General features: G+C 35.9%; 2 protein-coding genes across 2 annotated transcripts; both read left to right on the top strand.

Annotated features, from left to right (window-relative positions):
• The first annotated feature begins 1,721 nt into the window (after positions 1-1,721).
• LOC133311959 (histone acetyltransferase GCN5-like) lies at positions 1,722-17,836 on the top strand. Its single transcript, XM_061513091.1, has 13 exons — positions 1,722-2,377; positions 2,625-2,689; positions 8,903-8,983; positions 9,768-9,839; positions 10,333-10,501; positions 11,572-11,615; positions 11,932-12,031; positions 14,847-14,915; positions 15,237-15,285; positions 16,069-16,169; positions 16,317-16,410; positions 16,905-17,046; positions 17,138-17,836. The coding sequence occupies exons 1-13, from the start codon at positions 1,811-1,813 to the stop codon at positions 17,205-17,207; spliced, it is 1,623 nt and encodes a 540-aa protein (XP_061369075.1). The 5' UTR covers positions 1,722-1,810; the 3' UTR covers positions 17,208-17,836.
• Positions 17,837-19,904: 2,068 nt separating this feature from the next.
• LOC133311972 (V-type proton ATPase subunit F) lies at positions 19,905-23,463 on the top strand. The gene is made up of 5 exons (XM_061513111.1): positions 19,905-20,043; positions 21,657-21,737; positions 22,311-22,392; positions 22,678-22,760; positions 23,134-23,463. Exons 2-5 carry the CDS (start codon positions 21,675-21,677, stop codon positions 23,296-23,298), a joined length of 393 nt encoding a protein of 130 aa, XP_061369095.1. The 5' UTR covers positions 19,905-20,043; positions 21,657-21,674; the 3' UTR covers positions 23,299-23,463.
• Positions 23,464-24,013: the final 550 nt, after the last annotated feature.

The following is a 24,013-nucleotide window of genomic DNA, read 5'->3' as shown; positions in this document are numbered from 1 at the left end:
TAATATGCTGGTATATTCTAGTGGGAGTCTTGAAAAGCTAAGTTTTCACAAATTTAGTTATTTCAAGAGGATATTGACTTAAGAAAATCAACATCGAGCTATGAGTTTTACTCAGCTAGGATAGGAATAGAGGTGGATCTTGTAGATCCAGTTACTAAGAGTTTGTCTGAACTTGTGTTCAAGAGGCATGTTACTTCTTTGGGTCTTAGAAGGATCCCAGACTTGCATTAAGCGAGTGGAAGTTATTGGTTTCGTTGTGCTCTTGGAGTAAGACGATGAAACAATGAAATCATTGTCTGAATATCATAAACAAGGTTTTATTTATTTATTTTGCGCACTATTTACAAACATCAAGGTCCGGATCAAATTGTGGAGTATATGATCATATGGATACGTTCATGGAGGACATGATCATAGGTTCTCACAATTGATGAATAGATTCACAGCCGTTAAATAAAGTTGGGCACTTTATTTAGGCTGCAATATTTTATGAAATTGTTTTGTCCGAATCATTGTAAAATATTGGTGTGAATTAATATTCACATTGAAAGGATCAAGAAGACATTTGATTAAGGTTGTTTTTCTGTCATAAGGTATCAAATCTCTAGTTAACTACAGTTATGTGATTGCTCTTAATCCTGAGTTTATTATAAATAGGTAATCAAATAGTTTTCATTCTTTGATTTACCAACGGGTGAGGTTCGATCTATTGACGGCCAATAACTCGGTATTTTGGGAGTGAGATTATTTGATTATCGGTATTTGTGAGATAAACAACTTGGAATTTGTAGGATATGTCCCCTTGATATGTTTCGGTACTTGAATATAAAAGACACTGACTAGTGCATGTAATCCATTAGAGAAACTATCATATTTAAGGGAATAAATAATTGATTGAGTTACAGAAAACTTGTCAATCAATTATAGACATTCTACGAAGGGGCGATGCATATTCATGTTATAAGTGTTGTTAATCTTGAAGTTCAAGTTCGGGCTTTTAGTGGAGTAGCACCGAATTAGATAATCATTCGTTGATTATCAAGAGCCTTGATTAATAACAGATGGTAGATCCTCAAGCTAGCTTGAGACAAGGGATAAGTGTTTTTTCAGATAGATGATGACTTATGGGTTACATGGTATTGAGTTTCTCGACTTAAGTTTGTTTTCAAAAGAGCAAGTGAGAGATTGTTGGGTTTGCTCTTTTACTAAAGCCCAAATGAGCTATTAGTATGAGAAGAGCCCAAGAAGCCTAGAGCTCAAGAACTAGGGTTTCTTGGAACCCATATAAATAGTACCACTTAAGTCTCTGAGGTTTTTGAGAGAGAAAAGAGGCAAGCTCAAATCTGATTTGTGCCCACACACTTCCCCTTCCTCCTCGAGAGATAGCGTGAAAGGTTTACCTTCCCCTTTCTCCTCGAGAGAACTTGGATCTCAACAGTTCGTGAGTTCAGGTTGTGACGAAAAGAGCTCAAGCGTGAGGAACAACATCATCTCACATCTGTCTCATTAAAGAGGTAAATGATAAAAGCATGATGATCCATATACATTCAAATCACAATGGTCTCATACGCTTCCGCAGATCAGATGCAATTGCTCCTACAATTTTGAGCTCACTAAAGATAACTTTATCTCTAGTACCTGGAGAAATACTTTTCCCCATAAATATTTCCGGTTCCATAATTCCGGTGAATAAGATTGGTTCCCATAAAAAAACAAAAAAGACAAAGGACGAGTTAAGAGTAGCGCTGCACATTTGATCACTTTAAGGAACAGGTCGAATAATTGGTAACAAAACCCTAACTGTAATTAAATGGAGACGCACGGCGGAGGAACCCTCCGTTCCCGCAGCTCTCAGTCCCCTTCACCTTCCCACTCCGCTTCCGCCTCCGCCACCTCTTCCATCCACAAGCGCAAGCTCGCGTCTGATGACCACGCGCCTCCCTTTCCCCCTTCTTCCTTCTCCGCCGACACGCGCGACGGCGCCCTCACCTCCAATGACGACCTCGAGAGCATCTCCGCCCGCGGCGCCGACTCCGACTCCGATGACGACTCCGAGGACGCCGTCGTGGACGACGACGAGGACGACTACGACAACGACAACGATTCCTCCATGCGTACCTTCACCGCTGCAAGGCTCAGCAACCCTCCCTCCGCTGCACGCAACACCAAGCTCAAGACCGATAATTCCAACGTTAAGATCGAGAATTCCGATGGCGCCAAAGACGCTGCACCCGCCGGGACTGGTGCTGCCGGCGCCGCCGCCACCGGCGGGTCCGTCCCCGGCATCGTGGTTAAGGAGGACGCAACTAAGATATTTACTGATAATTTACAAACTAGTGGTGCTTACAGCGCTAGGGAAGAGAGTCTCAGGAAAGAGGTACCAACCCCTTTAGCCTCATTCATGAATTTCATAAAGAAAAAATATGAATAATTATTTGTAAATTATGTTCGAAAATTGTTTTAAAACTCACAATGTAACATAATAGTTTTCACATTTGGCTTTTCCCTTTTTCTTGTCTCTTGGTTTAAATTTTAATAAATAAATAATTACGAACTATTTTGAGGTGATTGGTGTTCATGGTTCATGGTTGTGACGACGATGTGGTCATCTGAAAATTTTTCAGGAGGAAGCAGGAAGGCTCAAATTCGTATGCTATTCGAATGATGGCATTGATGAACATATGATTTGGTATATATTCCTCTCTTGTCTTTGACATTTACGTGGCCCTGCCTGCATTACTCATCTCCTTGTTAGCATTTCCGCAAATAAAGTATTTATACTTCATTTAGGCTTTATACTTCATTTAGGGAGGGGGATATGATTAGTCTGATTAGAAATGATTAGTCTGATTAGATATGATTAGTCTGTAATTATTCTGATTGTATTAGGTCTGGGCCTTTCCTATAAGCCCATTAGAGTCTCTATATATTGTAACTCTCTGAATTAGATCAATATACAACATATTATTTTATATTCAAGTTGGTACCAGAGCTCTTTCGTTCTGGGGACCCTCGCTTCCGCTTAGAAACCTTGTTTTCGCCTTAAAACCTAAGCCCACTGCTTAGGAGTCATCCTTTCTTTGCCGTGCATCCTTCCGGCAAGACATCAAGGACCGTAAGTCCCTTCCGAGCAATTTCCGAACGCGTCAGCACCTCCAACGGTCATCGGAACCACCATCCGCCACCGTCAGCCACTGTTCAGGCCGTCAGAGCACTTTTCCGGCGAGTTTTTAGCTCGGTCAGCACGCGATCAGAACCCCCTTCCTCCGGCGATCTACTCTGCAAAAGGCCCATCACCGGCGGCCAAGTCACGCGCCCTCACATGCGGCTGAGCTTCTCTGCGCGTGGTCCTCACGCGCCGCCTCTCACCGGCGCGTGAGCACTGTTCCGGTGGCTTTTTCCGGCCACTCCAAGACAGAACAGCTCGCCTTCCTCCCCTCTTCTCCGATCTGGTCTTCATTCGTTGTGGGTCTCGTCCGTTCAGAAGATATCAGTGATTCTTTGCTTTCCGGTCATTGTTTCAAGTGCTGTGCATTCTTATTTTTTGATATCAGTGATAACCCACTATTCATCGTCATTGTTCATAGTGCTGGAATTTTCTATTTGAGTCTGTTTTATTTTTATTTGGTAAACTGTGTTTATTTCGTCCTTTTATTTGTTTCTGGTCATCTTTATTTAAGTTTTTGATGCCTGCACATCCAAAAATAGTACTGGAGTCATCTCCAGTACTACCCCATCCATTACAACAATGAAACTGACCGGATCTGCTACTTATAAGACCTGGTCTACCTCAGTTAAGATCTGGTTTACTAGTCAGGGGCACGGTCCACATCTCACAACTAAGTCTGCCGATATTTCAAAAGACCAGACATCTGAATGGGACAAGATTGATGCTCAACTGCTAAGTATCCTTTGGCAGTCCATTGATCGGACGATTATAGACATTTTCATCTCCTTTGAGACCTGCTATGACGTATGGGAGGAAGCTAAAAACCTCTACACCAATGACATTCAACAGCTTTATTCAATTGTGTCTCAGATAATGGAATTGCGCAAATCTCCAGAGTCTCGAATGGAAACTTATATTGGTAAGATACGTTCTTTGATGCAAGAATTCTTGGCTATGTTACCTCATGCTGCAGATGCCTCTGCGTACAAGAAGCAGGTGAAGAGCTTCTTTATGGTCATAACTCTCTCCGGTCTTTCTGAGGAGTTAGAAAGTGTTCGTGAGAATATTCTAACCAGTGCTGAGACTCCTAGCCTGTCACACACTTTCCAACGCCTTCTGAATCTTAAGGACAAACCAACAGCTCCCACACATGTGCCAGCTACCGATTCCACTGCATTCTTTTCTCGCTCCAATGATTCTTGGAACAGTGGACGTGGTCGCGGTCGTGGCCGCGGACAGGTTGGCCGCGGACAGAGGCCTCGTTGCAATTATTGCCAGAATCTTAGACATTTTGAAGAACGTTGCTACAGGAAGTACCCTCACTTGAAACCACTGACTGCCAACTTTGCTCAGACTGATGTTACACCACCTCCTACTGGATCAGTTACTCTTTCCAGTGCCGAATATGAGGCACTTCTCAAGAAGGTTTCCTCTTAGCATCCTACTCAAGGCACTGGTAATCATGTTGCTTGCCTTTCTCAATCATCTCTTGGACCCTGGATAATAGACTCAGGTGCTACTCATCACCTTTGTGGTAATAAGGATCTTTTCACTTTACTTTCTTATTCTAATAATTTACCCTCTATTACTCTTGCTGATGGTACTAAGGCTCCTGCTCGTAGAATTGGGGAAGCCAACCCAACTCCCTTTTTAGCTTTGACCTCTGTTTATTATATACCCGGCATCCCTTTTAATTTAATCTCTGTTAGCCAGTTGATTCAGTCTCTTTCATGTATTGTTACCTTCTCTAAACAATCCTTCTCTATGCAGGATCCGGGTACGGGGAAGACGATTGGAGCGGGCATTGAGTCACGAGGTCTTTACTATCTGATTGCACCACCTTCTCCAGTAGCATGTTCTCTCACAGAGTCTCCTGAGCTAATTCACAGTCGTCTGGGTCATCCAAGCCTCTCCAAGCTTCAGCATATGGTTCCTTTTTTGTCTAGTCTTAAGTCTTTAAATTGTCAGTCTTGTCAGCAAGGAAAGCACACTCGCTCCTCCTTTGCTAATAGAGTCAATAAACGAGCTGATGCTCCCTTTTCTATTGTTCATTCTGACATTTGGGGTCCGAGTCGAACAATGTCTGTTTTGGGTTTTCAGTATTTTGTCACCTTTATTGATGATTTCTCTCGTTGTACTTGGGTTTATTTAATGAAAAATCGTTCTGAATTATTTTCAATTTATCAAAATTTTTGTGCTGAAATAACTACTCAATTTGGTGCTTCTATTCAAATCTTGCGCAGTGATAATGCAAGAGAATATGTGTCTTTTGAATTTTCTAATTTTTTGGAGAAACGTGGAACGATACACCAAACCACTTGCCCACACACTCCACAACAAAATGGAGAGGCCGAACGTAAAAATAGACATCTGGTTGAAACTGCACGTACCCTACTAATTCACATAAATGTTCCACTCCGTTTTTGGGCAGATGCTATAATCACCTCTTGCTTTCTCATCAATCGCATGCCCTCTTCCGTACTTAATAATGAAGTTCCACATAGTGTTTTATTTCCAGGAGCATCTTCCTATCCTCTACCTCCACATGTATTTGGATGTATGTGCTTTGTTCATGATCTTACTCCAGGTAAAGATAAGTTAACATCCAAAGCTTTCAAGTGTGTTTTTGTTGGATACACTCGTTTTCAAAAGGGGTATCGTTGCTACTCTTCTGATCTCAAGCGTTATATTGTTTCAGCTGATGTCACTTTCCTTGATCAACAACCTTTTCATTCTATCCCGTCTCAGATAACACAAGTTGATCATGTTCTTCTTGTTCCTTGTCTTGATTTGTCTTTACCAGTTGCAGGTGACTCTCGGAGGAGCTACCCCTTGCCTCCATCCCTGAGGACCGTCTTTTTCTCACCTATCAGCGTCGTCAGCCTGCGCCTCCAGCAGATTTGACTCTTACTGACTCACCGCCTGCTCCAGTCGACTCTTCTCCTCCGGATCCTTCATCAGAGATTATTGCCCTTCGCAAAGGTATTCGATCCACTCGCAACCCTCATCCACTTTATAGTTTTTTGAGTTATGATAGACTTTCTTCACCACATTTTACTTTTGTTTCTAGTATTTCGTCTGTTTCTATTCCTAAAACCACAGGTGAAGCACTATCTCATCCGGGTTGGCGCCAGGCGATGATTGATGAAATGCAAGCACTTCACTCCAATGGCACCTGGGATCTTGTTCCTACTCCTCTCGGAAAGTCAGTAGTCGGCTGTCGATGGGTATTCACTGTCAAAGTTGGTCCTGATGGCACTGTTGATCGCCTCAAAGCTCGTTTGGTGGCCAAAGGTTACACTCAGATATTTGGTCTTGACTATGGGGATACTTTTTCTCCTGTTGCCAAGATGGCATCCGTCCGCCTATTTCTTGCCCTTGCTGCTGTTCGTCACTAGCCACTCCTTCAACTTGACATCAAAAATGTCTTTCTTCATGGTGATTTGCAAGAAGAAGTTTACATGGAGCAACCACCTGGTTTTGTTGCTCAGGGAGAGTCTGGACAAGTGTGTCGTCTTCAAAAATCCTTATATGGTCTCAAGCAGTCTCCTCGAGCATGGTTCAGTCGCTTCAGTTCTGCCGTTCAGGCGTTTGGCTTAATCCGCAGTAAAGTTGATCATTCTGTATTTTATAGGATTACATCTCCTGACAAGTGCATCTATTTGTTAGTCTATGTTGATGACATCATTCTCACTGGAAGTGATCAAGACGAAATTCGTCAGTTAAAACAGCATTTATTTAGTGCATTTCAAACAAAGGACCTTGGGAAGCTACTTCTTGGGAATTGAGGTGGCGCAATCTAGACAGAGCATTTCTATTTGTCAAAGGAAGTATGCCTTGGATATCCTCGAAGAAACTGGTATGTTGGGGAGTAAACCAGTTGATACACCCATGTATCCTAATGTCAAGTTATTGCCCGGACAGGGGGAGCCGTTATCTGATCCTGGAAGTTATCGGAGGCTAATTGGGAAGCTCAATTATCTTACTGTGACTAGGCCAGATATTTCTTTCGCTGTTAGTACGGCTAGTCAGTTCCTTGATTCCCCTTGTGATTCACATTGGGATGCTGCTGTGAGGATCCTCCGATACATCAGAGGAGCACCAGGAAAAGGTTTGTTGTATTCAGATCAGGGAAATACAGAAATTTGTGGTTATTCAGATGCTGATTGGGCAGGATCACCCTCGGACAGGCGCTCTACTTCCGGCTATTGTGTCTTTTTTGGAGGAAACTTAATTTCGTGGAAGAGCAAGAAACAACCTGTAGTTGCTCGGTCTAGTGCAGAAGCTGAGTATCGTGCAATGGCAAATACTACCTGTGAGTTAATCTGGTTAAAGCAGTTGATTCAGGAACTTCATCTTTGTGAACAGAAACAACCCATGACACTCATATGTGATAATCAAGTTGCGCTACATATATCCTCTAATCCTGTCTTTCATGAGAGGACCAAATATATAGAGATTGATTGTCACTTCATTCGATAAAAAGATTCAATGAGGAGAAATCAAGACTGCTTTCGTCAACTCCTCTGATCAACTCGCGGATGTCTTCACTAAAGCTCTTAGAGGTCCTCGGGTTCAATCCATTTGTAACAAGCTTGGTGCTCACAATATATACGCACCAGCTTGAGGGGGAGTGTTAGATATGATTAGATATGATTAGTTTGATTAGATATGATTAGTCTGATTAGATATAATTAGATATGATTAGTCTGTAATTATTCTGATTATATTCTGATTGTATTAGGTTTGGGTCTTTCCTATAAGCCCATTAGAGTCTCTATATATTGTAACTCTCTGAATTAGATCAATATACAACATATTATTTTATATTCAAGTGGATCCAAAAATTTAACTAGTGAGGGGGCTAATTATTAAAGTTAGAGTAAAAATATATTTTTGTATTTTAAAGATGTAATTGATATTAAATTTGTCCACCTTTTATAGGAGATATCAAATTGGTTCCCAAATGGCAACTAATATAATTATTCTAGTCCATTGAAAGATAAATTTAGTGGAACTTGAAGGACCACTTTGATGGTCTTCATCTATGAAGCACCGATACTCCTTAATTTTTTTTTCAACGTATCGGAAACGTATTGTATCCTATCGACATCCCATAGCGAGAATGTATCGAAAACACCGTGTCGGAATCGGTGCTTCATAGGTCTGCATTGACATTGAGGGGCCATTTGGGTGCTAATAAATAGAGGACCGATGTGATGCCAATATATATTTTGAATATCAAAGTAATTGTTTAAAAGTTATGATATTAAAATAAAAGTTTGGTAGTTTAAAAAATAAATTTAATCTATCAACGTTGAGCATAATGCACTTAATCTGTGTGTGTCTCTTTCAACAAAAAAATGTGTTATTTATTTGTTTGTTGAGCTAGTAGACCAAATAATCTAATGACATACATTCGGATTACCCTAATGACTACTTAAAATTTTCAAAATATAGTAGGAGGCCAATTACAAATTGGTGCAAGAGTATATACATTTAACATGAAAAACTATTAGGTCAAGGCACCTGCTCGCCCCCCCTTTGCATCCGTCCCTGCATGTAAGTTATGCATTACCCACAGGAACTGGCTGGATGAAATTCAGTTGGCAATTTTTTTGTGTTCAAAAAATCAGTATTTTTTTTTTTGTAAATAAAAACTCAGTATTTTTATAATTAGCAAAATGATCGTCAGTGATAACGAGTTCCATTGTTGACTTTGTTGTTCCTCAGGTTGATAGGATTGAAGAATATATTTGGTAAGCAACTTCCAAATATGCCCAAGGAGTACATTGTCCGACTTCTTATGGATAGGTAATGCCAACAATATTTTAAGTACCCAGCGTAATTTCTTACTCATATGATGCTGAAATAAATCTGTGTATGTTTTGGATCTGGTGAGAATTAATTCTCCATCCAAAAGCAAAAATAACTCCAAGGTTATGTAGGAGAATTATTTTGGATTGCCCAACAGAATCCCAAACAAGCATGTCTTACAATTTTTGTTCATTAACGTTTCTAGTTTGGAATGTAAAGTTTTTACATTTGGATATAGTAACAACTGGAAAACTTATTTGATAATGATTCCCCGACCCCTCCCCCCTTTTTTCTTTCTCCATTGCAACTAAGATCCTGAAATTTAGATGTAGAAATATGAGCAGACACGTTTCAAGTTAACTATGAAGTGTGGGGTGGGGTGGGGGGGCCCCTTGCTTTTATGGTTTACCAAATCATTTTACTGCCATATATGACCTGTTCTTTCCTCCTTTGTGACCAAACAAATATGAAACAGGGAATAAGAACGAAGGGCATTAAATTATCATCTCTTGTTCTTTTATTTAAGATTAAACTTTGATATTATATTAGGAGGTATCTGTTGTTTGATATATTGAGATTTTTTTTATACAAATTCTAGTCTGCCAGCATGGTCAGTTCATAGTGATTTGTGAACTAGTTAATTCATTAAATAAGAGTTTGAAACTGTAATATAGATTTCTATATTCTAAACAAGCTCTTTTAAGTAAGTTTTTCCCTGTTATCCTTGAGTTTTATCTTACTGTCTTTATAATTTTAAATTCTCTTGATGTTAAATTTGCAGGAGTCATAAGTCTGTAATGGTCATAAGGCGTAATCATGTTGTTGGAGGCATTACATATCGCCCATATGCAAGGTAATAATTTGTCTCCATATCTACTTTTTCTTCAGATCCTAGCAGTCTCTGATTATGTTTTGTCTCTGAAATTTTCTATTTTTGCTTCATTACTTTGATATTTTTCCTGTATTAATATCTGAAAACTTAAGGTTTACATAGTTATTACTTGTTATCAAAGATTAGCTTATAAAATGGTGAACTGTTGTCTCTCTGTTTTTATTATTGTTATATTGTCCTATGCAAATTTGCACTTTGGTTGCAGTGATGAAAATGCTCCTCAAGGTCCATTTAAGTGAATAATCTGGGATTAAGTTGGACGTATATTTTTGTAGAAAAGACCTAAGTTTTAAATAGATATTGTATTTCCTTGTTTTGCCCCATTATTTTTGTTTCTTGCCCACTTAGTGATATCATTTCCCTCCCTCCCTCAAAAGGAAAAAAAAAAAAACTAAACTTGCAAGGTTAATCTATGGTTTTATATACTAATACTGCTGTGCTCTATGATTTATAGCCAGAAGTTTGGTGAGATAGCCTTTTGTGCAATTACAGCTGATGAGCAAGTAAAAGGTTATGGTACCAGATTGATGAATCACTTAAAACAGCATGCACGTGATAAAGATGGGTTGACACATTTTCTCACATATGCTGACAATAATGCTGTTGGCTATTTTATCAAACAGGTCTGCTTATCGATATTTAAGATCCTTATTATCTGGGCATTTATTTCTTCTTTCGTTTGATAAACCTGAGGCCAGTAGTGAGAAAGATATGTTGCTTTCTGAAAACAAGTTTTTGGAGTTTTCTTTTTTACCAAAACATATTCAAATTCTCGAACTTGTTACAAAAACAATACATTTTTTGAACAATTTCCCTGAATAACATGGATTGCCCAAGTTCCATGGCAGGAAAAAACCATATTTCTAACATGTGTAGATGCAATATGAATTGTGCCACCCTTGCATTGGCTCATCCTTCTTGGATTGTGCCAGTAGAGAAGGTGCAGCCATGTGATTTAACATCAAGAATATCTTTATCTGAAATTAGTTAGGGTTGGTGGCCAATGTAAAGAACCAATTGAACCCAAAAGCTTAAGCTATTGGGTGAGGCTACATTAATAGTTTTATATATCTCAACAAACCCAAATGATAAGTAAGAAAAGATTGAAAAAAAAGAATAAAAATAAAAAATAGAAAAAAATTAAAAATTAAAAATACAATAAAAATAAATAAAAGAGAAAAGTACATAAGAGAAAATGCCTAATTTGGGTTAAAAAACTCATTTTCTGTCTGTCAAGGAAGGTTTTCTCTGTGGTCCTTGTTGGCTTGGTTGGTTAAAGATGAAAGAAGAACATCTGAATTTTACCAACTAGCATTACATAGTATGTTACAAATTACATAGTATGAAGGCCAACCTATCATTTGTTGGTAGGCACACTCCCAAATCTAGATAATAGTTGTTAAGTCATCTGCTGAGAACCTATTTTTGCTGATAGGAGGAAGCTGTCAATTTTAGTTTTCCTGCGGAAAAACTTTTACAAAGATTTGTCTATTTCCTGTTTAAGTTTGTCAGGAATCTGATTGGCATAGAATAGTCCCAATATACAGTAGCAGTGATATAGGAATCTTTTCTGTGTGTGTTTTTGTTGTTGTTTTGGGGGGGGGGGGGGGGGGGTTGCTGTAAAAATGCCATTCTGTTGAATGGACTGGATACTGTTTTAGATATTGCAATGATGTTTGAGTGTGTTCTACAGGGATTTACAAAAGAGATTCACTTGGAGAAAGATCGATGGCAAGGGTACGGATATACTCAATCTCCTTGTCTTAAATCTATTAGCAGCACTTCTCACTAGGTCCTTCATTTTAAGATTCTTTTTTAGATGTAGTGTCTATTAAGAAAGATGAAAAATTTTATAATTTGATTTTGTTTAATTTATATTTGATTGTTAGGAGTGTAGAGCTGCAAAATACCAATTACAGGGATTTTTATTTAGATTCTGATTTTTTATCCCATAGAATAATAATTTCATCATTCACTATTTATTTACGTAGTTGTATTTTTGTTATTTTGTTTATTGTCTATGAGAATTCATTACAATTAATTGTCATTTCAGTTATATAAAGGATTATGATGGGGGGATTCTCATGGAATGCAAGATTGATCCAAAGCTCCCTTACACTGAATTGTCACCTATGATCCGTCGTCAAAGGCAGGTAAGATGATTTCTACTTGTTAGTATTTTAGTTTTACTTTACATTATTTGAGATTATCTTAGATTATGATAAGATACACTAATGAACTTTCTTATTAAAGTTTCAATATATTTCTTTCAGTTAAAATAATAACCTGTTTCACTTAAATTGGGTTTTTCTTTTAAAAAAAAGACCTTATTTTTTCCCATTTGTTATAAGCTTGTCCTCTCATCCACATATGCATACTCACTGCAAAAGGTGTGCAAGGGGGTTGTCAAAAACTTTGCATCTGGAACCATGATAAAATGGGGCCTGGCAAGGTGTCCACTCATTCACTCCCACAAGACAGATGAAATCATTGTCATTAGTATCGCACAATATGATTCGATACAGAACAAAAACGATACGGATAAAATGTGAATCGGAGCAGATCATGAATCGCTCCTTGAATTGCGGAATTGCATGATTACGTTTTGTATTGCAAATCATATCAATATTTGCGGTTCAAAATGCAGTCTGATTTTGGAAAGGGAAATGAACAAGAAATGCGAGATTCAAATTATGGAGAATCTGGAAACTCAATTACTTATTAAAGGATTTCCAAAAATCCCAATGCCCAAACCAAATACAAATTAAAAATATCCCAATTTGATAGTGATAATGAAGAGGATGATGAATTAGTTATACTAATGCTAGATGCTGATAGTGATAACATTAGTCTTGATGATTGATGAGTAAACAACTGGTTTTAAATTTGGTTACTTATGTATTTTTCTATTTGATTTTTTTTGAAATTTGGATTTATATGATATTATATATTTTTAAGTGATTTTTCATTATGTGTCTGAATCTTGTGATTCGATATGATTCACGATACGTGATTCAACAATTTAGTCACTCTAGAACTAGGAGTTCATTTGTCACCCTTGAAACTTTGAAAGGCAATAATGTAACCTGGAGTGCAATCATGATTTTGTAGTAAACAGATTTCTGTGAAGAAGCCATGAAGGAAGAAGAAGAAAGCAGAAAGCGAGAAAGATCAGAAAATATCTCTATATAAAATGAATAGATGTTACACTGATGTAAAGCCACATACTCTTTATGTAGAGTAGGGTAGGGGTGTCAATATAGGTTTTGACACGTGGGTCGACCCGTGACACGACACGAAAATTCGTGTTCGGGTTGACCCTCAAAAACATTCGTGTCGTGTTCGTGTTGGGAAAATGACACGTAAAAAATTCGTGTCGTGTTAGTGTTGATGTATTCGTGTCGTGTCAAATTCGTGTCGTGTCGAATTCGTGTCGTGTCGACCCGTTTTGACACCCCTAGAGTAGGGCAGTGGCGGACTCAGGAAAATTTTTTTATGTCCGCACATTTAGTGGTCGGGTTCGGGGGCAGCACCCTCGGAATTTTTTTTTTTGTAAAGAAAGTTTAAATCCATGCTTAAACCCGCTCATAATCTATTTGCTTCCATAACAAGCTGCAGGCAATAGTTTGACCAATTATTCCCCCGTAAATCTTACCATACATCATCATTCTATTTTATAGTGGTGAATAAAAAAATCAACATTACTAGTGCATAAGGCAAGCAAAATCGCAGTGAAGGCCTCGTCTCTAGATATTAACTTATTTGAGAATGTCAGACCTGCAACCAATCCTCTCTTTTTATAAAAATGAAAAAGGAAACAAAGGATGAAGAGAGCATGAGAATGGGAACGTGACAATGGAGGAAGAATAAGTTTTCTCTCTAATCAATTTGCGCTGCTACGTTGTTTTAATCATCTCCGTACGTTGCTAACTAATATAAGAATAAATATCTTTTTTTGTCTCTAACAAAAAATTCGATCTCCACTTTAGTCCATTATAAAATAAAATTAGTCACTTGGTCCCTATGAAATTCAAACCTTTTGAGAGACTAATGTAGGTTTTTTTGAATTTGTGAAGGACCACGATTTTAACTAAATTGATTCACTTTAAATTTTTTAGGGACCTCGAGACTAATTTTTTTTGTAAGGGATTAAAATGGGGATCATGTTTTTTGCTAGAAACTTAAAAGGGTATTTACTCCTAATATATATATTGAATCAAGAGACAAATAAGAACCTGCAACAAAAAAAAAAAAACTGAAATAAATTTTTTTATGACCGGCCGCCACTGGAGTAGGGGAAGTATGACTCAGCAATTAAACTAAACCTAACTACACAACAGAATTTGGTTAATATCTAACCATAGGTCTGAACTAACTAGGGGTAGATAACCTACTACAGTCAAGAACATATTATTACACTAAGTCACCGTAAAAATACAGCAGCAACAATAAACTAGTAATGGTAAAAACTAAACAGTAAGTGAATCTCTAATACGTAGAATTGGAATTTCATTATTTAGTTTAGTTTATAATTGCTAAATTCCAATTTCTTTTGGAAATGCTCTTTGTAATTCTCTGTTAGTCAATAGAGAGGGTATTTCTCCCCCAAAAACAAGTGGCAGGCAGAACTTCACATCTCATATCTAAATTTCGGAGAGAAAATCAGGGGAAAACCATCATTATCGACATGTTAGGCTGGACTTTTTGTGAAAATTAAGACATGATAACTAGGTTTTACCTTGTCCCGACTAGGCTAATGCTAAAGCTCAACACAGCCCATCAATAAAAATAAAAAAGGGAACAGATTTTTGGATTGTATTTTCAATCATTTATATATATTTGCATGCATTATTTTATTTCTGTCTGATGTGTTGCTTCTGACCGCCTTATTTATTTTTAATTTTCATAATTTTTAACATGTTTTTCTCAATTCATGATGTGTTTAATTATTGTTGGCTATAATGGTAGGCAATTGATGAAAAGATCAGAGAGCTGTCAAACTGTCACATTGTTTATACTGGAATTGATTTTCAGAAGGTATAAGGCATTCTTCATTTTGTATGTTTCGATCATTCATGTATAGCATTTGAAGTTTTTCCTATGTTAAGTGATTTTTGTTGAATTAGGATTGTATTATCTGCTCAATGCAGATTGCATTTGGCATATTTGCACTGCACTTATACCATGTGCAATGCATGTATGCCAACTTTCTTGACAATGTGTAGGGCTTGGGCGTAGGGGAGAGGATCATCTATTATTTTAGCCAAAGTTGCATTTTTCTTCTTTTTCATATATCAGTAAGATTAGAGAGCGTATGGAATATTAACTTTTCTCCATCCTGATCAACACAATATGCAGAAAGAAGCTGGTATTCCCAAAAAAATTATTGAGGACATCCCTGGTTTGAGTAAGTACTTAATTTCCGATCTCAGTTTAACGACTTACCAATATTTTTTAGTTTTTACATAGCATGCCTTGTGTCAATTATTTTTATGTTTTGTAGGCTTGTTAACTTTTCCTTGTATGATGAGATGTCCACCTCCCATTCAAGACCTTGTGCATGGCATCTAACTTTTTCGCTGCTTAATGCTGAGGGCATCTCACTATTTAACTTTTTATTGGTCTCATATGCTGGTCATAGTTCAAGTGTTGTTAATTGTTATAGTAATTGTTTTTGCATTTCTAGATCTGTTCTCCTGTGATTTATGATATAAGAAACTAATGCTATGTTTAGAAGTTCTTGAGCAAAGGGAAGGGAGGGAGGGAGAGTTACTTTTTCTTGTTTTGATCTTAAGTAAAGGAGGGGAACTCTCTTTGTTTTGGGGAGTTGAAATTAGAGGAAGGTTATTTCCTGTTATTTAATTTAAAATAAACCATGCCTCCATGCTAGCCCACAAATCCCACAAATTCGAGGGGTAGTAAGGATGGGGAGAACGCATCCCCTTCCGTTCCATCTTCCTCCTTAAAAGTCTTCCAAACAAGGATTAGGTCACTGTTCCTCTCCCTGCTCCCTCCTTCCCTCCCATCCAAACATAGCATAATAGATTTGTTTATCAACTGGGATGGTGTCCAAAAGTTGACCCATAATGTCCTTACGAGTGAGAGATGATTTATTTTTTGCATATTTTGTCTTGTAATTTTCTGAATTTCCTGGTTAATGTTTATGATGAATGGTTGAATGCAATAACAGGAGAGGCTGGATGGACTCCTGATCAGTGGGGTCATTCACGATTCAGAGCTTTAAGTGGTTCCACCGACAGTTTGACTGCGTTTATGCGTTCCCTTCTAAAGGCAAGTTGCTTCTATGTTCTTCACTGATTTCAGTCATTTAACTTTCAGTATCATAATTGAAAACGCTGCAAATTCACAAGAGCATTAATAAGTAGATCCTTATCCATAGCAAATTAATTCTTAAAACCGGATTTATCTTTTAAGCAGTCAATGCACGATCATGCTGATGCTTGGCCATTCAAGGAACCAGTTGATGCACGGGATGTTCCTGATTATTATGACATCATCAAAGATCCAATGGGTAAGAAGTATCCGTACATTTCATGTTAAATTTACCTGTTTCTATAATCACGGTAACAGCTTTAGTTATCTATTGCTTTTTGTAATGGCAAAATTATTTCTGCAGTTGCTGCATAAATAATTGTCTGCCACAGACATAAATCTTTTTTTTTTTATCAGAATACAATGTTGGGTCGTGGTAAATTTTATTTTAAAAAAACAAAAAAAAACTAGCTGGTCCCTTTTTTTGTCTCTGAGACAGAGAACCCTTTTTTGACACTGCATCAGGAAAAAAAGGACCCTTTATTAATTCGCATTCTTTCTTATGATTTCCTCCCCTGGTATTTATTTTTGACGTCTCATTTTTTAGCTGCTTGTATCTTTTGCTCTTGCTTCTTATATAGTATGGTCAAATCCTAGTTTCACACACACACATTCATTTTTGTTACTGAGAGCATAAGTTCACTTACCTAGAAGGTTAATACTTAACACCCATGAAAATTAATGTGAGCGCAGATTTGAAGACAATGACTAAGAGGGTGGAGTCAGAGCAATATTACGTCACATTTGAGATGTTTCTTGCGGATGTCAGAAGAATGTTTGCGAATGCACGCACTTATAATTCTCCAGAAACCATTTATTACAAATGTTCTACAAGGCATGCTGCCTCAACCTCCCATTTACTCTTTTCCTTTCCTTGCCCTTTATATCATCTGTGATGTTTCTTACATCCATGGATTTTTATGCAGGCTTGAAACTCACTTTCAAAGTAAGGTGGCATCGGGCCTCCAGCTCCAGTCTGGTTCCAAAATTCAGTAGGAACACTTCAATAGACGTGGTAGTGCTTGACGAGCTAGGGGCCTTTGATGATGTCATAATAATCAGGAACATCCCGTGCATCAACTGGTTCCTTGAATGGCCAAGCATCAGCATGATCGTGCATTGACTGCTACGTGAATATATTAAATGGTGTATATTCTCTTATCTTAATAGTTATATAATAAATATATTAAATGGTGTATTTTATTCAACTAGTGATGGTGGCTTAGTGATATGAGAAGGCGTTCCTCACTCCAATGAGGAGGGTGCAAAAAATATTTTGTAACTAATTTTAAAAAATCGGGTCACCGGGTCGACTACTTAAGCGGGTCCAATGCTGTAACCGGATCGGTTGATGGGCCGATTTTCGGGCCGGTCTGGTTCTTATAACACTGGTCACAATTAGGGGTGCTAAACGAGCTAGGGGCCTTTGGCTCGGCTCGTGAAGGCCTGAGCTTACATGTCTAAAATTGATTGTTGAACTCAGGCTTGGATTTGCATAAAAACTCGTTTAATAAAAAGGCATCAGGCTCCAATTCAAAAGCTCGGCCTTAGAGCCTCTCAAGCTTGCCTAATATATTATTTTTTTATTTTTTATTTATTTTTTATACTATTTGTGATAACCCTCTCTCTCTTCTCAATTCATTTCATTTTATTTTATTAATTAAACAGACTTTTTAAATGATTTTGTTTTATATTATGCTATTTGGATATACATTAAATTTATGAATATTTATGAAATTACTAGTGCTGTTGATTGTATATTTTGTTTGGATAAATTTTTTTTGTATTATTTTTTTTAAACAGGCTAAACAAGGCTTTTATTTTTTGTAAATGAGCCAGGCCACGTGCTGATATTATATTCGTAACAGGTAACAGGCTAAGGCCAGTCTGACACATTTGAACACAGGCTCGGCCCATTAAGACCAAAGCTCGGCTCGTTAACACCCCTAGTCACAATGATGATAATAAAAATCGAATGACAGTGAAAATAATGAATATATTTATGGGATTAATGTTTATAATGTTATAGGAAATAATTTTATCTCATATATACATATTAATGTATAGGGACCATGTAGTTCAATGTTAAAAAAAGAGAGAAACTTCTACCAAAAAAAAAAAAGAGAGAAAAAGAGAAAATATGAATTTTATATATTTTTATATGTGCGTAGGAGGTAAATTTATTTTCTATAATATGATAAATAATAAATCCTATATTTAAATACATAAAGATTAGTGTCTAATGTCATTCTTATTTATTTATTATCAATTCTCTTCAATGAACTCTTTTTTATTCTCTTAAAATGTTCTTTATAATATATTTAAGTTAAATAAGTAATCTATGACCTTTCTAATATCTATCTAAATTTTCGATTTACAATTTACTCTCTTTTGGCTACTACGTGCCTTATCTCTCGTGTATGGGAAACTGTTTTTTCAACTTACAATACAAATGATGGAAAATCAAGTTACGGGTAAAAACATGGATATGAATGAAATTCAATCTCCATAAACTGAAATTAACTTTGAAGCTGAGTTGAGTTCATGTACTCATAGTATAGTTTGACGTATGATTTCAACTATACGTTTGAATTAATTGTGAATTAAAAAAAAAAGGGAAAAAGAATGGTGGAAAGGTGAATTGTGGAATGAAATTACTATTAGATAAATAAGAGGGAGAATGAGAGCTTATTCCTAAGCTCATTTACTCCTTGGGTTGGGATAACTCACATGTTTCGTTAAAATTTATATTTTTAAATTAGTTTTACTGTGAGTTGAATTATTTTTTATTTTTTAAAATAGAATTGATTTTAGGTGAGATTTATAATTTTTTTAAAAGAGTATATATTTATAGTTACATTTCATAATTGATTTTACTTTATCATCTAAACAAAATCATTTTTTTAAACACACTTTTAAAATATCATTCTGAAAAACAAATTAATTTTTTTAACATATTTTTTAGGGAAAAGTTTATCAATGCCCTTGTGATTTGCTTCAGAATCATCTATGTTCCTGTGATTTTTTTTTATCACATATGCCCTTGTGCTTTGTAAAAAAATAAAAAATTACAGGGGCATATGTGATAAAAAATATACCCTTTTGCAAATCACATCGGCATATGTGATAAGAAAAAAATCACAGAAAAATATGTGATTCTGGAATAAACCACGGGGTATTGGTGAACTTTATTGCGATCATAGGATACCAAAAAAAATTTTATTTCAACATTATTTTTTATAAATGAAATCAATTGAACATAATTTTTTACTCTTTATTTAAAAGGGACAAAATCTTTGATGATTATGATTTATTGAGTCATACATATTAATTAATTTACTAATATTTAATAAATTATAATTATTAGATTGGTGTCAAAAAATCTCGTTTCTATTTAAAATTAATTATTATAATTATAAAAAAATTAGACAATTATAAATATGACAAAAACAATTGATATACGTAAATATCTAATAAAGGGTATTTTAAAAAAAATTAAATAAATAAATATTTAAAAGGAAGCAGCAATAAACAAACAATATTTCCAAAATTGATCTAAATCTTATGAAAAAAATATATGTCATTTCATAAACACACAAAAACACGTTTCACTAAAAAAAATTAGGACAAAAATAAATAAATATAAAGATATGATTCTTTATGTATATAAAATAACACAATTTGTGTAATTTAAAACCACACTTTCCCCAAATCTTATTGGATATAAATAATTTGTTACCATCTATCTGTGTATTCAATCGAAGAACGATCAAGTTGGTTGCTTTGGTTTTGTGCTGTCAATCTCAAACCTAAACAACATAACATTCATTCAGTAAGCTTCATTCTACATTCGTTTTCAGTTATTTGATGTTTGAATTTTGAAGTGTAGATTCTGTGTCTGTGATGAACTAATCAGTAGCTGGATAAATGGGTTGCCGCAATTTTTAATTTTTATTGGATATATGAAAGGGCTGTTTGTTTACCATAGCGTTGTTCATCTCTTTCCTCATAGTTACGCTTTTGAATGTGTTGTCATCTTATAGGATTTTCTTTCAGATTTAGTATATATCTCGAGTGAAAAATTAAACCCAGATTACAAAATCATTTTTCTTTTTAGAAAAAAAAAAAAAAAAAAAAGTTGATCGTTTCCCCCAGTTTTGAGTTTTGTTTTGGATTTCTTTTATTGTCATTTAGATTTGTTCTTGTTTGACGCTGTCTACCATGTAAGAGTTTAATTTCTGTTTTATTTTTTCTTTTCTTTTTTCATGATGTTAATGCATTTTGCTCATAAATCATTTTTTTTTTTTTTAGATTATTAAATATAAATGTTTTGTTTGGTTGTTAGGAGAGACCACATTATGTTTTACAATTTGTTCCAAGTAATTGCTTGTTTCATTGAAATTGGGGTCTCTAACACTATCCTTATACTTGATAAGGTTCTGGATGATTAATTAGTCTTTTTTAGTTGATAAAGCTCATGGTGAGCCCTTTTTAACATATTACTTATTAGTCGGAACTCCATGATGAGAAACAAGGCAAGAGCCAGTGAGAAAATTGAGAGAATATGAGAAGGGGAAACCTGAGATTTACTAAATGGATAAATGGAAATCTTAGTTTTACTAAATTTGAGAGCATGGCAAGGAGGCCTATGGAACCCCAATTTGCTTGGGACGATTGCCATGAAAATGCTAGAAGAGGCCTAAAGATTGAAGGAAGACCTCTCGGAGCAATGCACCTTGGCCGTTGCCAATCTCATTCATTTTTAGGTTTTTTGCTGGCATGCTCTGATTACAACATGTATCTTCAATTAGTTATTGACTGATACGGATTTGTACTGTTCATCTCAAGCTGGGGATGTTACTCCAGCTTGTGGGGGGCTATTACCGTAATTGGAGTATGGTTAGATATTGGTTAACTTAGTTAGAAATTAGTTAGATTAGTTTGCTGAGTCAATAGGTGATTATTAGGTAGTTACTTTCTCTTGCTCTATATATGCTACATGATTGGCTTCTTGTACCCACTTTACTCGTTCAGTAAATTTCAGATCCTCTATTTTCACTTTCTCCCGATTCTCTCTGCGGCTCTTGCCATGTTTCTCAACACTCCACTGATAAACAATTCAAAGTATCACCTTTTGGTTGAGTTCAACACATGTCTACTAAGGCCTTAAATTGATTATATATATAATTTGAAGGAATGGATCTGATTTCAGGTTTTGTCCTTGTGCTGCTAGCCCTTAAAAAAAATTAAGTTGTTCAGTTTTATGTAGTTGCATCTCTTGTTAAGTCAAGGCTTCACTGGCCATTTCTGAACTATTTCTTTCGAGTTACCTGCTTGTGGAATGTTCATATTTTGCACTCAAGATATTATGTATATTCTAATACCGATGACTATTTAACATATTATCTTTCCTTCTCTTTTTCTTTTTCCCTTTGTCTTGTTTAGTACCATCGTTCGAATTAAATGGCCAACAGAGTTCAAATTCCCACAAACAATGCAGCACTCATTGCTATGATCGCTGATGAGGTAAGAATGGCATTTATGTGACTTCAGAGTTAAAATGTTTAAATGGTTTCTGTGAATATCTATTTTTGGTTCTCTCTGCCCAACTGTTTAAGGTGTAAGACAGCCATCTAGCTTAGCTTAGGTGATGGGTTGGGGGTTGGTTAACAATCCTGGGTTCAACTGTTCAATTTCTATTTTCTATTGTACCAAGGAAAAAGGAAATATTCAGGAAAGAGAAAAACATTCAATGTTTAATTTTTGTGATTGGTCTTGTTGAGATGCGCCTGTTGATAAACCAAATTTTATGTGAGAAACACTTGAAACCATCATGAACTTTAAATTAGACAGCCTTTTGATTTCTAGATGTATGTGTGTTAAGTGTTAACCATAGTTAATACTGTCCTAGCTAATTTGCTTCAAGTCTGCAATGATATATACAAGTGATATGATTATTTATGGTTTTATTTGAAATAGAAAATAATGTCTTATACATTCCTCACTACGTCCTATTTTCCCCGATCCAGTGTATGTTCTGATTTTTGATATTTTTAGACATACTGAACCCTAATAACTACCTGATGGAGTTTAACACAGGACACTGTAGTTGGATTTTTGCTGGCTGGAGTGGGTAATGTTGACTTGCGAAGGAAGACAAATTACCTCATTGTGGACTCAAGTATGCCACTGTTCTTCCATTCATTTTTATAAACTTCGTTTATGCATAACTAATTTCAAGTTGTGATTCCCTGCTTTCTTAAGTGTTGAATAGATTTCCATTTATGTGTCTTATTAAGTATTGGGTTTCCAAACCTTGGCATTTTTGTTCCAAATACGTGTCTTCTTGAAAATTTTGCTGTCTCTGCTTATTACTTAAAAGTCCATTGAGAGTAATGTTGGTACTTTAGTGTGCTTGTTTTATTATTATTATTATTATTTTTTCCTCTTGGGTTGTCATTTTTAGAAACAACTGTCAAACAAATTGAAGATGCATTCAAAGAGTTCACAGCAAGGGAAGATATTGCAATAGTGTTGATAAGCCAATATGTAAGTTACTTTTGTATCCCTAGACTGATTCATACTTAGTAGAAAAGTAGAAATGTCTCAGGCTGTTGTGTGCGTAAGTATGTCATTCTAACCAAAACTAATGCTCATTGCTGAAGCAAAATGATCAGCATATTGCTAAAAGTTCTTAAGTAATAATGTATAGCTCATGTTTGCATACTTATACTCATCATATTTATTGAGGAAACTGCCAAAATCATTCTCACTGTGCTGAAATCATTATATTGTTAATGTTGTGTTTATACAATTTAACCTTGTGATTGTCTTATTACAAGAAATCTCCACCTGCACCCATCCATGAACTTCAAATCTGACATTTGAGTTAAAAATGTAATGCTCTTGTTTCATTATTCAGGTTGCAAATATGATAAGGTTTTTAGTTGATAGCTACAACAAGCCTGTTCCTGCAATATTGGAGATTCCTTCCAAAGACCATCCTTATGATCCTGCGCATGATTCAGTTCTTTCTCGAGTGAAGTACCTCTTCTCTTCTGAATCTGTGGCTTCTGGGAGACGCTAAGCTTTTATGTTTTTGGTTTGAAGCTTTTTCAAAGAGTGCTTGCTTTGTCCTTGATTGTTGTAGATCGAGACTTTACTCCGTAACCTTGTGAATTCTATAGTAACTCAAATACTGGCTTTGTTTTGTGGTGATTATTTAAATAAATGATGATATATGATACAACTAGATGATAAATTATTTTAATTCTTTTACGTCTTGGTCATTTCTGAACGGAATATTACTAGTTCGCGTTATGTGATTCTGTTTTAGCCCTATTATTTCGGATTTACTATGTTTACTTCTATGAAGTCATGAAATAGTTATTAGTTTATTTAGAGTTTTTTTTTTTTTTTTTTTTTTTGGCGTAATGTTTTGATTAGAAGGCTTTTTCACTACAAAAAAAAAAAAAAAAAAAAAACTAGGATTAAAAGAGACTATTTTAAGACTCGAAGAAAGTATTATCTTCAGTGAAGATTGAAGATTTTAATGAGGTTATAGACCGCCCATCAATGAAGAACATTAGATTCAAATTCTCATTTAGTTGTTGCAAGTAAAAGATTGATCATGTAAACCAATTATTTCAGCATTTTGTGTAGAAGTTAAATAAACTCAAAGATGTGCTTGTCCCAATAATTGGAGATCATCTCATGTGCACTGGAAGCAGGTGCTCCTTCCATTAGGAGAGGGGCACTTGGATAATTTTTTCTTACTCTCCTTTGGATCCACATATACAAAA

Source organism: Gastrolobium bilobum, unplaced genomic scaffold (genome assembly GCF_033153095.1).
Source record: "Gastrolobium bilobum isolate Gb01-03AN ecotype WA unplaced genomic scaffold, APGP_CSIRO_Gbil_v1 utg3226, whole genome shotgun sequence".
Lineage (NCBI taxonomy): Eukaryota > Viridiplantae > Streptophyta > Magnoliopsida > Fabales > Fabaceae > Gastrolobium > Gastrolobium bilobum.
Note: the sequence above shows the minus strand (reverse complement) of the source record. Positions and strands in the feature narration are given on the sequence as shown.